This window comes from Diachasma alloeum, unplaced genomic scaffold (assembly GCF_001412515.2).
Source record: "Diachasma alloeum isolate Michigan unplaced genomic scaffold, Dall2.0 Dall_scaffold_00362, whole genome shotgun sequence".
Lineage (NCBI taxonomy): Eukaryota > Metazoa > Arthropoda > Insecta > Hymenoptera > Braconidae > Diachasma > Diachasma alloeum.
This window is the reverse complement of record NW_021680501.1, coordinates 737,626-751,482: the sequence shown is the minus strand read 5'-3', so window position 1 is coordinate 751,482 and position 13,857 is coordinate 737,626. Positions and strand designations below refer to the sequence as shown.

The window sequence follows — 13,857 nt, the reverse complement described above, 5'->3', positions numbered from 1 at the left end:
GAATCTTTGAATTTCCCTCGGTTTTTCGTTGCGATCGATGAAAACATAACCTGATGGGGGCATTCCCACGTGCTTGCGGCTTGTCAGACAGTTTTTCTTGTTGCACTCGGGTCAACAATGAGTGGAGAACACGAAAATAAGAGTCAGGAGATCCCCGAGTGCTCCAAAACTGCTGTTCTGGTGGAGAGCCATCCCCTGCCGCAGGACACTCCAAGGGTCAGAGGTAAATTGAGGCCTCGAGGGGTTTTCTGTCATTTGTGGGTTTTTTAATATTATTTATTCAAAGTGTTGGATGTTACTTGTTTTTCCCATACACCCAACTTTGTAAATTACAATTTTTTTAATATTTGGGGGAGGTTGGGGTAAATCGGATACTTGACTTTTTTAAAATGTTAATGAGGGGTTGAAATGTTGATAAAATTTGATAATTGTTTTTTAATACAAAGAACAATTATATTATTAATTTTCCTTTGTGACGAGCCTAAACTCAGGCTAATTAAAAAAAAGTCTATAGTGTCCATTTTACCCCACCCTCGCCTACATATTTCTTCGATTATTTATTTATTTATAAGCTTTTTATTCATGTCCTGGGGCATAATGACCCCCTAAGAACAATCAAAACATGGTACAGGAGGTAATAAACCGATAGAAAATACGTAGTGAATTAATTTATGTAGGGGAGTGTGGAGTAAAATGGACACTTTAGACTTTTTTAAAATTATTCACAACTCAGAAACAAATTGATCAATTGAGCTCAGTTTAGGCTTGTCTCAAAGGGAAAGAATTGTTCTTTGTATTGAAAAAAAAATTATCAAATTTTATCAACATTTCAACCCCTCATTAACATTTTAAACAAAGTCAAAAGTGTCCGTTTTACCCCGACCTCCCCTGTTTATTGTCAGTCGCATCTGCGATTTTTTTCGAAGTGTAGGGTTTGGTAATTTATTTATTTGCAGTTGGTTTTTGATAATTTATTTAGTAGTTCATAAGACATGTTCAAAATCTTGAGCTTCTGCTCCACAAGAGCAGCTTGCACGAAGAAAAAAAATTACTTCCTCCAAGAAATTATCTTTTTCGTTGAATTTATTTATTTACGAAGATATTTCATCTCCAAATATTACAATTATCAACATCTGGAATTATTTCAAATGATTTGACGTTAATAAAAACTCAAATTTGAAAAAATTGAAAATTAATGAAGGGCGTGAGAGATCTGTGAAAACCCTGAGTCGACTCGAATGAATCTTGTCCATTCTTCAGGCTATGACTTCAACCGGGGCATCAATTACCACGAACTACTCGAGACGTACAAGTACTCTGGCTTCCAAGCCACGAATTTTGGCCTCGCAGTCGAGGAAATCAACAAAATGTTGGATGAGAGAGGGAAGCCCCTGGGGGAGGGCCAGGAAGACGATTACGAGGAGGACGAGTTCATCAGGAGGAAGAGCTCCTGCACCATCTTCCTGGGGTACACCTCCAACATGGCGTCTTGCGGAGTCAGGGAGTCCATTCGGTTCCTCATTCAACACAAAATGGTAACTCACAGGAAAAAATTAAAAAAAGACTCTTCTTCATTGTTATTTGTTGAATTGAAGGTAGATTGCATCGTGGCAACTGCTGGAGGTGTTGAGGAGGATTTGATAAAGTGCCTGGGGCCCACGTACCTCGGTAAATTCGAATTGGATGGGAAGCAACTGAGGGATCAAGGGATAAACAGAATTGGGAATCTCCTGGTGCCTAACAGTAATTATTGCCTCTTCGAGGACTGGCTGATGCCTAAACTAGATGCCATGCTGCAGGAGCAGAAGGAAAAGGTACTTCACGTTCTCATTTTCACGATAAAAATCACAAAATTCTCAGTTTTTCACTATTTTTATTCATTACCAATAATAATGAATAGTAATTTTTATTTAACGATAATCCATGATTAATCATCAGAATTAATGACTCAGGGATAATGGAACAAGAATTTTTTCAGGGAACTGTCTGGTCTCCCTCGAAGATAATCCGACGTCTCGGAGAAGAGATAGACAATCCAGAGTCTATTTACTACTGGGCAGCGAAGAATAAAATTCCAGTGTTCAGTCCTGCTTTGACTGATGGCAGTCTTGGGGACATGATGTATTTCCATTCGTTCAAAAATCCTGGACTGATCGTTGATATTCTATCAGGCATGTCATTGAGTCGTCAAATTGGTGGAATAACGAGTTTTATTATGAGGGCAATTTCTCAAGTTGCTTTGGTTTATTTCAGACTTGAGGAGATTGAATACGATGGCTGTGAAGGCTGTGAAGACTGGAATGATTATAATTGGGGGTGGCTTGATCAAGCATCACATTTGCAATGCTAACTTGATGGTAGGATATCAATCTTCTTGATAATTTACATTTGAAATGAGGTAATCTTCCTTTATTGCTAGTCTTTGGAGGATATTTCTGCGTAAAATGCATATATTCATCAGAAACAGAATTCTTTATTAATTGTTTTGCCTGAAAATTATTAAAGACAAGAAAAATAATTTTTTGAAGCAAGAAAATATATTCTGGGATAGAAATAAATTAATTTAAGGATGTCTATGTACTTTGGGTATTTTTTCTCGAACCTTTTACAATGATTTTATTACTCAAATTTGAACTGTTAGAAAACATTTAAAAAATCAGAAAAAAAATAGAATGTTTATTTTTGGAGGAAGTTTGATAATATAATTTAAAAATCGCAATGTTTGAAAATCACGAGCATTTTTTAAAAATAATTTATGAACAATCAATTTTCCACCATAAAAATCATTTGTCCGGAATCGCAATAAATTTATTCATACCCCAAAAAATAAGGTTTCCGAAAGTTTAAACAATTTCAATTATTTACTCATAAACAACGAATATTTACAAAATGATAATTCTCTGCAAAATGCTATTTAGATAACGCAGAATATAGACGATTTTTTCAAATTTTTATTCCCCCAATTTAACGTTACGTTAATGAACTCGAAATATCGAATAAACAATCAAAGTCGCAGTCAAAGTCGACAAGTCCTGTAAATTGCTGACGGATCCCAAACTCAAACAGTCCCAATTCTTCCAGAGGAACGGTGCCAACTTCTCGGTCTTCCTGAACACAGCCTCCGAGTTCGACGGCAGTGACAGTGGAGCCCGCCCCGACGAGGCAGTCTCCTGGGGAAAAATTCGAAAGGACGCAACTCCAGTAAAAGTAAAGCCCCCACCGCCAAATCCCCAACCAAACTCCAACAAACTAACCCATAATCTCTCTTTCCAGATTTACGCAGAGGCCTCCCTAGTCTTCCCCCTCCTCGTGGGGGAGACCTTCGCCCGACGATTCCACGAAAAAGCCCCAAACCCCTAATTAAAAGAGACAATTACCCGAAAAATCCCCGATCTCCGAGAAAAAAAAAATCACCAGATGCAATCCCATTGGAACGTTTCAGGGGCCCTGGCGCCTGCGCTCCACCTGCACCCCCAATGGAACAGGTGAGAGATACAGAACAGGGTTGCAATAGGGGTTGATAGGCATCCACTACAGTACAAGAAATATCGTTTGTCAGTTGTTTCCCGTGAGCCCGCGCACGCGGACGGGCGTGTGTGTGAATTATCAATCCATTCCCCCACCCGTACCGTCGTGAATAAAATAATCATTGATCCTTAACTCCTCGATTATCTTTGATTCCTCATTCTGCTGTGAAATATATATATATATTTTTTTTCGATTACTGATCAGTGAGTGGTGGAATGAAAAATGATGGACGTCGAGGAGAATAATACAGCATCCACTGCTAGCTCGTCACCGAGACCCTCGAGTCCTGCTGCCGATTCAACTTTCATCAGGTACAATTTAATGCATGAAGAGAACCAAATTTCAATTCGATGCAGGCGAATCTTCTACAGCTGAGCTATACTCCAAATTTCATATTATTTATGATTTTGATGGCCTGGGGGAAGTGATAAACAGATACAATCTGCAATTTAATGTATGAAGATATCGGAGAATTATCAGACATGAAGACATGAAGTTTCAGTCGATGCAGGCGAATGTTCTACCACTGAGCTATACTCCCAATCTTATCTGATGTTATTTATGATTTTGATGGTGTCGATGAAGTGATGAAGGGACAATCGAGATAATTAGCTCGATTTATTATTTTTTTTCGACGCAGTCGAATGCTCTACCACTGAACTATACTCCCAATTTTATATTATTTATGGTTTTGATAATGCTCACGAAGTGATGAAGGGACAATCGAGATAATTAGCTCGATTTATTGTTTTTTTCGACGCAGTCAAATTTTCTACAATTGAGCTATACTCCAAATTTCATATTATTTATGATTTCGATGGCCTGGGGGAAGTGATAAACAGATACAATCTGCAATTTAATGTATGAAGATTCTCAGAATTCTCAAAAACATGAAATTTCAGTCGATACAGGCGAATGTTCTACCACTGAGCTATACTCCCAATCTTATCTGATGTTATTTATTATTTCTACGGTGTCCATGAAGTGATGAAGGGATAATCGAGATAATTAGCTCGATTTATTATTTTTTTTCGACGCAGTCGAATGCTCTACCACTGAACTATACTCCAAATTTTATATTATTTATGGTTTTGATAATGTGGGAACAGTGATGGAAGGACAATCGAGATAATTAGCTCGATTTATTATTATTTTTCGACGCAGTCGAATGCTCTACCACTGAACTATACTCCAAATTTTATATTATTTATGGTTTTGATAATGTGGGAACAGTGATGGAAGGACAATCGAGATAATTAGCTCGATTTATTATTATTTTTCGACGCAGTCGAATGCTCTACCACTGAACTATACTCCAAATTTTATATTATTTATGCTTTTGATGATGTGGATGAAGCGATGAAGGGACAATCGAGTTAATTAACTCGGTTTATGCCATTTTTCATATTATTAATTGTGTTAATGATGGGGAGGAAGTGCTACAGGGACAATCGAGGTAATTAACTCCTCGTCAACAATTCATAGAAATTTTAATGCCCGAAATTTCGATCACGATTCCCATCTCGCAATTATCAAGTGCTCAATTATTTCATTGTGAACCACAATCGTCGGTATATTTTGAATATTTTAGGCAGTAGACATTCTGTCCACACTTTGTGCTGCAGTTTTTATTTCGTTTATCCTTCGGATAATTAAATATCTAGCACTTGAAAGAGCCCATTCTTGAAAAAACGCAGTAATGAAACTGATGGATTGAATTTTTCATCTGGAAAGATCGATCTGAGACGAATAAAAAAACGGGGAATGGATTGTAAAAGACGGGCTCATCCTAGAGTCTATTTCCGGTTTTATCGGATTTGATTGTTTTTAGATATCACGTATTTCCAGTTATTTGGGGAGGGGGGGGGCGAGGAGAGGGGTATATTTTTGGGATGACCTGATGAGTGATTGGAGAGGGGGTACGTCATCTCCGAGGCGATTATTGAGGGGAGATGAGGAGGAGTGACGGATGCAATGAGACTCGTCTTATTAGTGTAAAAAGGATGGGGGATTGAAGCAGCTCGGGCTTGTGGAGGACGAAATAGGATGGCTATGAATAGTCGTCACGAATCTGCCACTCGATATGCTTGACGGAGATCTAGGGGGTGAGGAATTGAATCGATTGTGCTGTCAGATCAATTTTTCTGTGGAAGTAAATTAATCTGAATCTGATTTTCGCTGAATATCTCGGAATCTGAGGGAGAAAATGAACTTTTCGTTAAGATCATTTCTGCAGGGAATTTTAAGAGCTGCGAAAAAGGTTCAGACGAAAATTTTTACATCTCCGATAGATTCAGAGATATTTTGGAAAAACTCAAAGGTAAATTGAAGTGAGTTCTTCTCTGAATTGCGAGAATTGGGTTTTCGTTTTCTCCAAATATCTCCGAAACTATTGGAGATAGCAGAGTTATGGATAAGATCTTTTTTGTAGCTCTTGAAATTCTCTGTAAAAAAGTTATTGGCAAAAATTTAACTATCTCCTTTATTCTCGGAGATATCCAGCGAAAATGTCAGTTCCTTGAACTAATGAACATTTTCCTCATTACGACATTGACAGATTGAGGATTATCCCCCTGTAATGGACATCGATCCTTCCATTTTTTTTTATAGTCATTATCGTTTTCGATCGTTCCACAAAAACCGATGAAACATTGATCGCGCAGCGAGAAAGGTTTCGGTGGGAGGTTTTCCCTTCGATCTGTCCCCTGAAACAATAATTTCGACACGTCAAGAAAAGCCATCTGACCCAGATTCATCCCAGCATTTTTTTTTATCCATCTCCAATAGTCATTAAAATAGTTCTCGTAGTAAATGAAATATGTAGAAGTGTCGGATAGTGTTCGGGTGGATTTTATCGTCACTCGGTGGCATTAATTCCCCCTCCCCCTCCGTCTACATTCAGCCCCTGAATTTCTCCTCCCCTCATCTGAAAACGATTTATCATCCATTGATGGAACTTTGCAAATGCAATATTTCCCCCGGGGTGTTTACGGAAAAGGGAATGAGGAAAAAACGATGAGGGGATTTTTTCTACTATTTTTCCCCCTAACCTTGACGCCTCTCGCTCGCGAGAAAAGTAGGTCAAATTCTTTTCTTCGACGGGGTGGGATACCACTCGAAGGACACTTAATCCCTTGTATTCGATATTAATTACAATCTTTCATTTAATTTTATTTTCTCTTTCGTGAAAATTTTTTAGGAAGGAAATTCGATATTTTTGGGCTATTAATTTTGCGTTTATCTTGAAAACAAGTGGTTTTAGGGGGAAATGTCAGAAGATATTTTGGGTTGAGGAGAAAATTTTCAGTGAAAAATGTCTTATGATATTTCGTCTCACGATCACTCATTATCGAGATAGTATGAGATGTAACGAAAGATGGAAAACGATTTGTTAATTGTGTGCGGTCACTACTTAATATGCTTTTTTTTTGTTCTTCCTAGTGTGAAAAGAGAGCCAAGTACTGAGGAGCCGAGTAGTCCCCTGGAGGCCAATAGCCCTGGCTCGATTCTCCGCAACAACGGTGAGTAACGAAAAATTGAAATTATTTAAACAAAATTGGGTAGTTCCCCAGCGTCGTGTACGTGCATGAAATGTTAAGAATTCCGTTCGACCTCTAGAATATGAGAGAAAGTATGCAAGGGAACAAGGTTTTTCACACAAAAAACAGACCGCCATTTTGTTATCACCAAAATCAAGATGGCCGCATTTCTGTTGCTTTTTGCGAACGACAAGAGAATAATCTTTTTAAAGAAGAAGAAATATTCGAGGCTGAAAAATAATAGGAGAACAATCACAATTTACAAACGGTTCAAGTGCGGCGCTAACTTCACGTCAAACGGCCATTTTGATATCACCAAATCAAAATGCCCGTCATCAGTCCCACGAAAGAATAGAAGGACATAAAAATTCCTCATGATGTATCCCTTGCATACGTCTATACGTCTATACTTTAAAAACCTTCTCCGCCCCCCGAAACATCAAAATAATTCACATAAAAAATTCCGAAAAATCCAATCCTAAATAAAACCCGAGGTTGAGTGCTTGAATTTTCGAGGAGACGATTTATTAACGACGAGAGAATCATCTTTTTGGAGAAGAAATATTCGAGGCTGAAAAATATAGAACAACAATCACAATTTACAAACGGTTCAAGTGCGGCGCTAACTTCACGTCAAACGGCCATTTTGATGTCACAAAATCAAAATGGCCGCCATCAGTCCCACGAAAGAATAGAAGAAAATAAAAATTCCTCATGATGTATCCCTTGCATACGTCTATACGTCTATACTTTAAAAACCTTCTCCGCCCCCGAAACATCAAAATAATTCACATAAAAAATTCCGAAAAATCCAATCCTAAATAAAACCCGAGGTTGAGTGCTTGAATTTTCGAGGAGACGATTTATTAACGACGAGAGAATCATCTTTTTGGAGAAGAAATATTCGAGGCTGAAAAATAATAGGAGAACAATCACAATTTACAAACGGTTCAAGTGCGGCGCTAATTTCACGTCAAACGGCCATTTTGATGTCACAAAATCAAAATGGCCGTCATCAGTCCCACGAAAGAATAGAAGAAAATACAGATCCCTCATGATTGCACACGTCTATTCTATATTAAAAAAACTCCTCTGGCCCCGAAATATCGAAATAATTCAAATAAAAAATTCCGGAAAATCCAATAGAAGATAAAACCTGAGAATTCATTTCCATTGTAACTGAGAACCTCTGTATAGCCGTTGAGTAGGATGAGCCACCCAGCTGGTATAGTCACCTAGCGTTGGATCGATTGAAAAGCGCGCGGCAGCAAAAGCGCGCCCCACCCTATTATGTTTTCTTCTTATCCCAGAGAGGATCCACAGCCTCCGGCTTCTTCATCTCCATTCCCTCCTTTTTTTCATTGTAATTTTTCTTTTCCTCTTCCTCATTTACTTCTTCCACCGTACCTCGACTCGTTGTCATCCCCTCCACAATCCCCCCCCCCCCCCCCCCCCCCCCCCCCCCCCCCCCCCCCCCCCCCCCCCCCCCCCCCCCCCCCCCCCCCCCCCNCTGTAATTGAATTCCGCCATTTTTGTTTTTCCATGAAAACGAGATGGTGGGAGAGCGAGGAGAGCCTCTCGTGATCTGTGTCAAGGCACTGCTTTGAGCCAAGGGGGAAGGGTGACATCAAGCCCTTCCTCTCGCTCGTTTTTACACCCCTGGTCGAGAGGATCCACTCCACTCGTATTATAGTAGAGGCAATTAATCTACCTAATTGCTGGGAATCTTTAGTTTTCTATTGGGAATTTTTGGGCGGATTAATTTTTTCAAGATTATCCAAGTGGCTATTTTGTCGCCAGCGAAAAGCTCTTCTACTTCTGCAGTCGAATATCGGAGCTTTCTTTTGAGCTCTTTTGACCCCAAGTTTCCGGACATTTTTACGATGATTTTGTTATTAAAAAATAGTGTATTTCGATACGATTGCGGAAAACTGTTTTTGGACTCGTGGGAGGTTTATGGCACGGGCCGAAGGCGAGTGATATAATCCCACGAGTCTAAAAACACTTTTCCCGCGAGTATCGAATCCTATTTTTCAGCATAATGTGTGGGAAGTGGGGTTTTGCGCACGCGGAGCGTGCGTAAAATGTCACTTTACACACAGCGTGATGAAAAAGAAGCTTTACGCACGGGAATTCACTTTACGCACGCCGTGCGAAAAACAATCGCTTTACGCACACGAAACCGTTTCGAAAAGTGCACTTTTGAGGCAGGTATCACAAATAGTTATTTTCATTACAAGGTCCACAAAGTATTTTCTGACTAATGTGATTATAGGCCTCGCCTTCGGCTCGGCCAATAAAGCCGCATTCGTCAGAAAATACTTTGTGGACCTTGTGATGAATGGAATTTTTCGTCAGAAGGCCCCTAAATCGCGGTTTACCGGGCCTTGTGACGAAAAAGAATTTCAAAATTTGAAAAAAAAATTAGAGTGTTTAGTTTTGGAGAAAGATTGATGAAATAATTGAAAAATTGCAATTTTTTAAAATTACGAACATTTTTTGTGAATAATTTATAAACAATCAATTTTTCACTATAAAAATAATTTTAGCGGAAATCGATTTCATGACTAAAAGATGTTTCCGAAAGTTCAAACAATTTCAATTATTTATTTATAAACAACGAATTTAAAAAAAAAATTATTTGCAAAATGCATTTGAATGACGCTTAAACTGCTTCTCACGCAATTTAATTGACAAATTTGATGCTTGGATATCCTTAAGGGGAAAATTCAGTGTCGGTCAGGCGGGGTGGATAGGGCACGTAAGGGAAAATTTGTTATTTTTATTAACAAAAAAAATTGATTTAAATTTAAATGAAGAATCGACTGTACTTTTGGATATTTTTTTTAATGAAAAACAATTTATCTGAGACTGGCTTTTGCTGGATATCTCGGAATCGAAGGAAGGAAGCGAAATTTTTGATAAGATCATTTCTATGGAGAATTTCAAGAGCTGGAAAAAAGTTATGAACGAAAATTTTGGTATTCTCCGAGGTTCACAGATATTTTAGAAAAAGTCACGCTTGAGTGGAATTGATTTATCCTCCAAATTACAATAATTGGCTTCTCGTTTTTTCCAAATATCTCGGAAACTACTGAAAGTAGAAAAATTGTCATTTCGATCTTTTTCGTAGCTCTTGAAAATGTCTACAAAAAAGTTTCTGACAAAAATTTCGCTGTCCCTAGAACTAATACTTCCGGAGAACTAATACTTCCCGAGAAATCCACCGGAAATATTAGTTCCATTAACTAATGAACATTTTCCTCATTACGGCATTGACAAAAGGAGGATTATCCCCCTGTAATGCACATCGATTACCTCTTTTTTTTTTTAATATTCATTATCGTTTTTCGATCCCACAAAAACCGATGAAGCACTGTATTAATGGAGAAAAAAATGAATATTAAATTGAACAAATGTTCATTGTTTTCACTGAAAAAAAATGTTTTTTGTTTAATTTCGAATATTTTTGTAATTAATGGTGACTAAATGAATCAAGATTATTTTCATTTCACTCCAAACTTAAGTATATCAGAAAATCCTCAAGATTCCTCAAAATACATATAATATTTCATTTTGAAAGATATTTTTTTTTTGAATTTTTTTTTCTATTTCTACTTTCTACTTTATTTTATTTTATTATTTTATTTTATTTTATTATTTTGTATTATCCTTGTAAGGACCCTCATTATGCTCCTGCTCCCTAGTTTTAAAAGGTCTTAAGACATAAACTAAGTTCAGTTTAGTTTTCTAATGGATTGAATTTAAGTTAATGGCAATGTTTTTGTAAGAAAGAAGTGGAATCAATCAATCCTCAAAATATATTCTCAAAAATCTGAAATACTTCCTGACTCAACGATTCGACTTTAAAAAATCTCACGGATCTCTATAGCAAAAAAAAAACAAGTTGATATCTCAATTTTTGTACAAGCTAGAGTGCTTACAAGGATTTTTATGAAAAAACAGAAAAACCGAAATATCTCGATAACTTTGTATGAACGGGTACATATGTTTCGATTGATTCGGATAGTATGCATCGAAACGAATATTTTGAAAACAAAAATTGAAATCGGTTGACTAGCTTCGAAGATATTAGCGAAAAACGATTCAAAAACGAATAGCTTTTTCTCAAAAACTATTTGATCGATCGGGCTGAACTTTTGCACAGAGTTAGTCCTTGTTGAGGTCTATAATCTGACGAAATTTCAGATTTTTTGGAATAAGTTTAGCCAATTAATTACTCAATTTTCTAAAAATTGACCACCAGAAAGGTGGCGATGGACATTGACACCGACAGACATTGTCGCCAAACTTCGTATTTTTACGTAAATCGTGCACAGAGTTAGTCCTTAGGAAGACGTATAATCGTGCAAAATTTCAGATTTTTTTGAATTATTTTACCCCACTATTCTTTCAGTTTTCAGAGGTCTTCACATACAGACATGGAGCCCAAACTTCGTATTTTTACATTTCAGACCATTCTACATAATTTCCAATCAAAATTAGAGAATGTGAAAACAGCACGATTACAATGCTTCCATTCGGAAGCAATTGTACCTCCAATTTCCCTCCGCATTATCCAACAAAATAACGGCTAATCTCGCTGAAGTAATCGGAAAATTGTTTTTAAAAATCGAATAACCGATAGCCATTTAATTACTATCAATTTAATCACTGCTGTATTAAATTTATTTCTTCCATACGCAACCGAGAGTTTGGTCATATAATACCGTAAGTATACATCGATACGCGAAAGTTATATGCACGGGATTGAAAGAGGAATGGTGGAGGGGGCGAGAGAGGGAGGGAGTGGGGGGAGGAGAGGAAGGGGGCATAGGATATGTAACCGGTTTTCCAGGTTCATTACTCTGTGCAAAGTTGTATGCGCGCATCTCCTTTACTGTGGCCAAGCCACCATCAAACTTAGTCACGCACAAGAACACATATAGAGACATAGGTAACAAATATAAAAATTGTTAAACAGCGGGAGAAGGTTTTACACTGGGGGAAAGAGCCTTTTCATCCCCCATTGCTTTCACTCGAGGCATTCGATGTTTCTGACGGATTGAATTCTTCGGGAGAAACGATTATTTGTTGGGAGAGAAAAACATTTTTTTCAGAATAAAGACATGTTGGAGGTTGAAAATATTAAGATTCCATCAATGGATTTGTTATTGTTTATTATTGTTTTGTTATTATTTATTACTGATTGATTATTGCTGTGATAATTATGAACGTGTAACGGACTGTATTCTCTGATAAAGTGGATGTCCTAGTGGCCAAATTGACCGGAGTTCAATCAATCATTAAAAATTACCTAAAAAATTGATGAACAATTTTTCAGTTTCATTTGACAGACATTTGCTAAATTTTCGATAAACGTTCGTAGAATTTTTTTTAATGGGTCACGGGAAGTTTCGGGCAAAAATGCTTAACGGGTTGTCTGTAAAAAGCAATCAGCTTGAACCTATAATTCAGTCAAGTTCGTCAAAACTAAATAAATTTTAACAAGTAGTCGTTGAAATTCAACAACTACTTGTTGAAATTGAATTACGGGTTGGTAATTCATTTTTTCAATAATTGTCTACGTGTGGTATGAGGCATTACGCAGAGAGAAAAAAGGGGAAAATTTATTAACGACAAGAAACTTACTTTTTTGAAGCAAGAAGAAATATTCTGAAATAGAAATATATAACAATAGATTTAAATATAGTAATAAATCATGGAGATATCAAAGATTAATCCAGAAACATGATATCAACATTTATATTCATTATTTATCAATATCACTCGATAAAGAGTGCATTTATCTCTTTGTTCATTAACAAGCCAAACCCCCAAAATTCACCAATACCGGTAATTATAAACAACTGGCGGACAGTATTCTCACGTTAATCAACTCGAGACCAGAATAAAGCAAACTCTCAGGACTAACAAACGCCTAATAAAATTCGCCGGCAAACCCCAATAAATTTCTAATAATCCCAAAAACCACACGTCCTAATGCTCAAATCGACCGGAATTCACTGAAATAAATAAATTCCTGAGGCTGATTTTAATTTTTTGAAGCAAGAAAAAATATTCTGGTATAGAAATATATAATAATAAATTTAAGAACGTAATTTCTAGAACTTCTACAGTATTATAAATTATAGAGATATAAAAAATTAATCCACAAACATGACATTAACATCTCTATTCATTATTTATTAATATCACTCGATAAAGAGTGCATTTATCTCTTTGTTCATTAACAAACCAAACCCCCAAAATTCACCAATACCGGTAATTATAAACAACTGGCGGACAGTATTCTCACGTTAATCAACTCGAGACCAGAATAAAGCAAACTCTCAGGACTAACAAACGCCTAATAAAATTCGCCGGCAAACCCCAATAAATTTCTAACAATCCCACACTGAGAGAAATTTCAATAGTAATTTTAACAACAAGGGAATTGTCAAAGAAATTATATTTACAGTAACAATAAACTTTGCAGATTAAACTAGGTTTCATCGTTCGATTTACTACCCCAAATAATGTCATCCACATTATGATGTAATTTTCACTTTAATCCAATAGTTGAATCTACAATGTTTACTGTTACCGTAACTATTATTTTTTTTGACAATTCCCTTGTAGTTGAAATTACCATTGAAATTTCTCTCAGTGCAAAAACCACACGTCCCAATGCCCAAATCGCCCGGAATTCACTGAAATAAATAAATTCGCGGGGCTGATAAAAATTCCCAAACTACCCCTCCCTTCTCTCAACCCTCCAATTAATCAA

At 37.0% G+C, this 13,857-nt stretch overlaps 2 protein-coding genes across 2 annotated transcripts in view; both read left to right on the top strand.

Annotated features, from left to right (window-relative positions):
- The first annotated feature begins 62 nt into the window (after positions 1–62).
- Positions 63–3,660, top strand: LOC107041313 (probable deoxyhypusine synthase). Its single transcript, XM_015261804.1, has 7 exons — positions 63–223; positions 1,261–1,535; positions 1,596–1,814; positions 1,979–2,171; positions 2,254–2,357; positions 3,082–3,207; positions 3,274–3,660. The coding sequence occupies exons 1-7, from the start codon at positions 118–120 to the stop codon at positions 3,358–3,360; spliced, it is 1,110 nt and encodes a 369-aa protein (XP_015117290.1). The 5' UTR covers positions 63–117; the 3' UTR covers positions 3,361–3,660.
- Positions 3,661–3,731: 71 nt separating this feature from the next.
- LOC107041312 (ecdysone-induced protein 78C) overlaps positions 3,732–13,857 on the top strand; it is a 45,290-nt gene continuing 35,164 nt past the window's right edge. The window contains exons 1-2 of the mRNA XM_015261803.1: positions 3,732–3,839; positions 6,970–7,049. Coding sequence (XP_015117289.1) covers positions 3,751–3,839; positions 6,970–7,049 — 169 coding nt within the window. The 5' untranslated portion in view covers positions 3,732–3,750. The remainder of the gene's footprint in view (positions 3,840–6,969; positions 7,050–13,857) is intronic.

Excerpts from the sequence above, each read along its gene's own strand:
- LOC107041313 (XM_015261804.1), top strand. The coding sequence starts at position 118 with ATGAGTGGAGAACACGAAAATAAGAGTCAGGAGATCCCCGAGTGCTCC. Across the intron at positions 224-1,260 it reads GGACACTCCAAGGGTCAGAG|GCTATGACTTCAACCGGGGC; the intron begins GTAAATTGAGGC and ends TCCATTCTTCAG. Across the intron at positions 3,208-3,273 it reads AGGACGCAACTCCAGTAAAA|ATTTACGCAGAGGCCTCCCT; the intron begins GTAAAGCCCCCA and ends CTCTCTTTCCAG.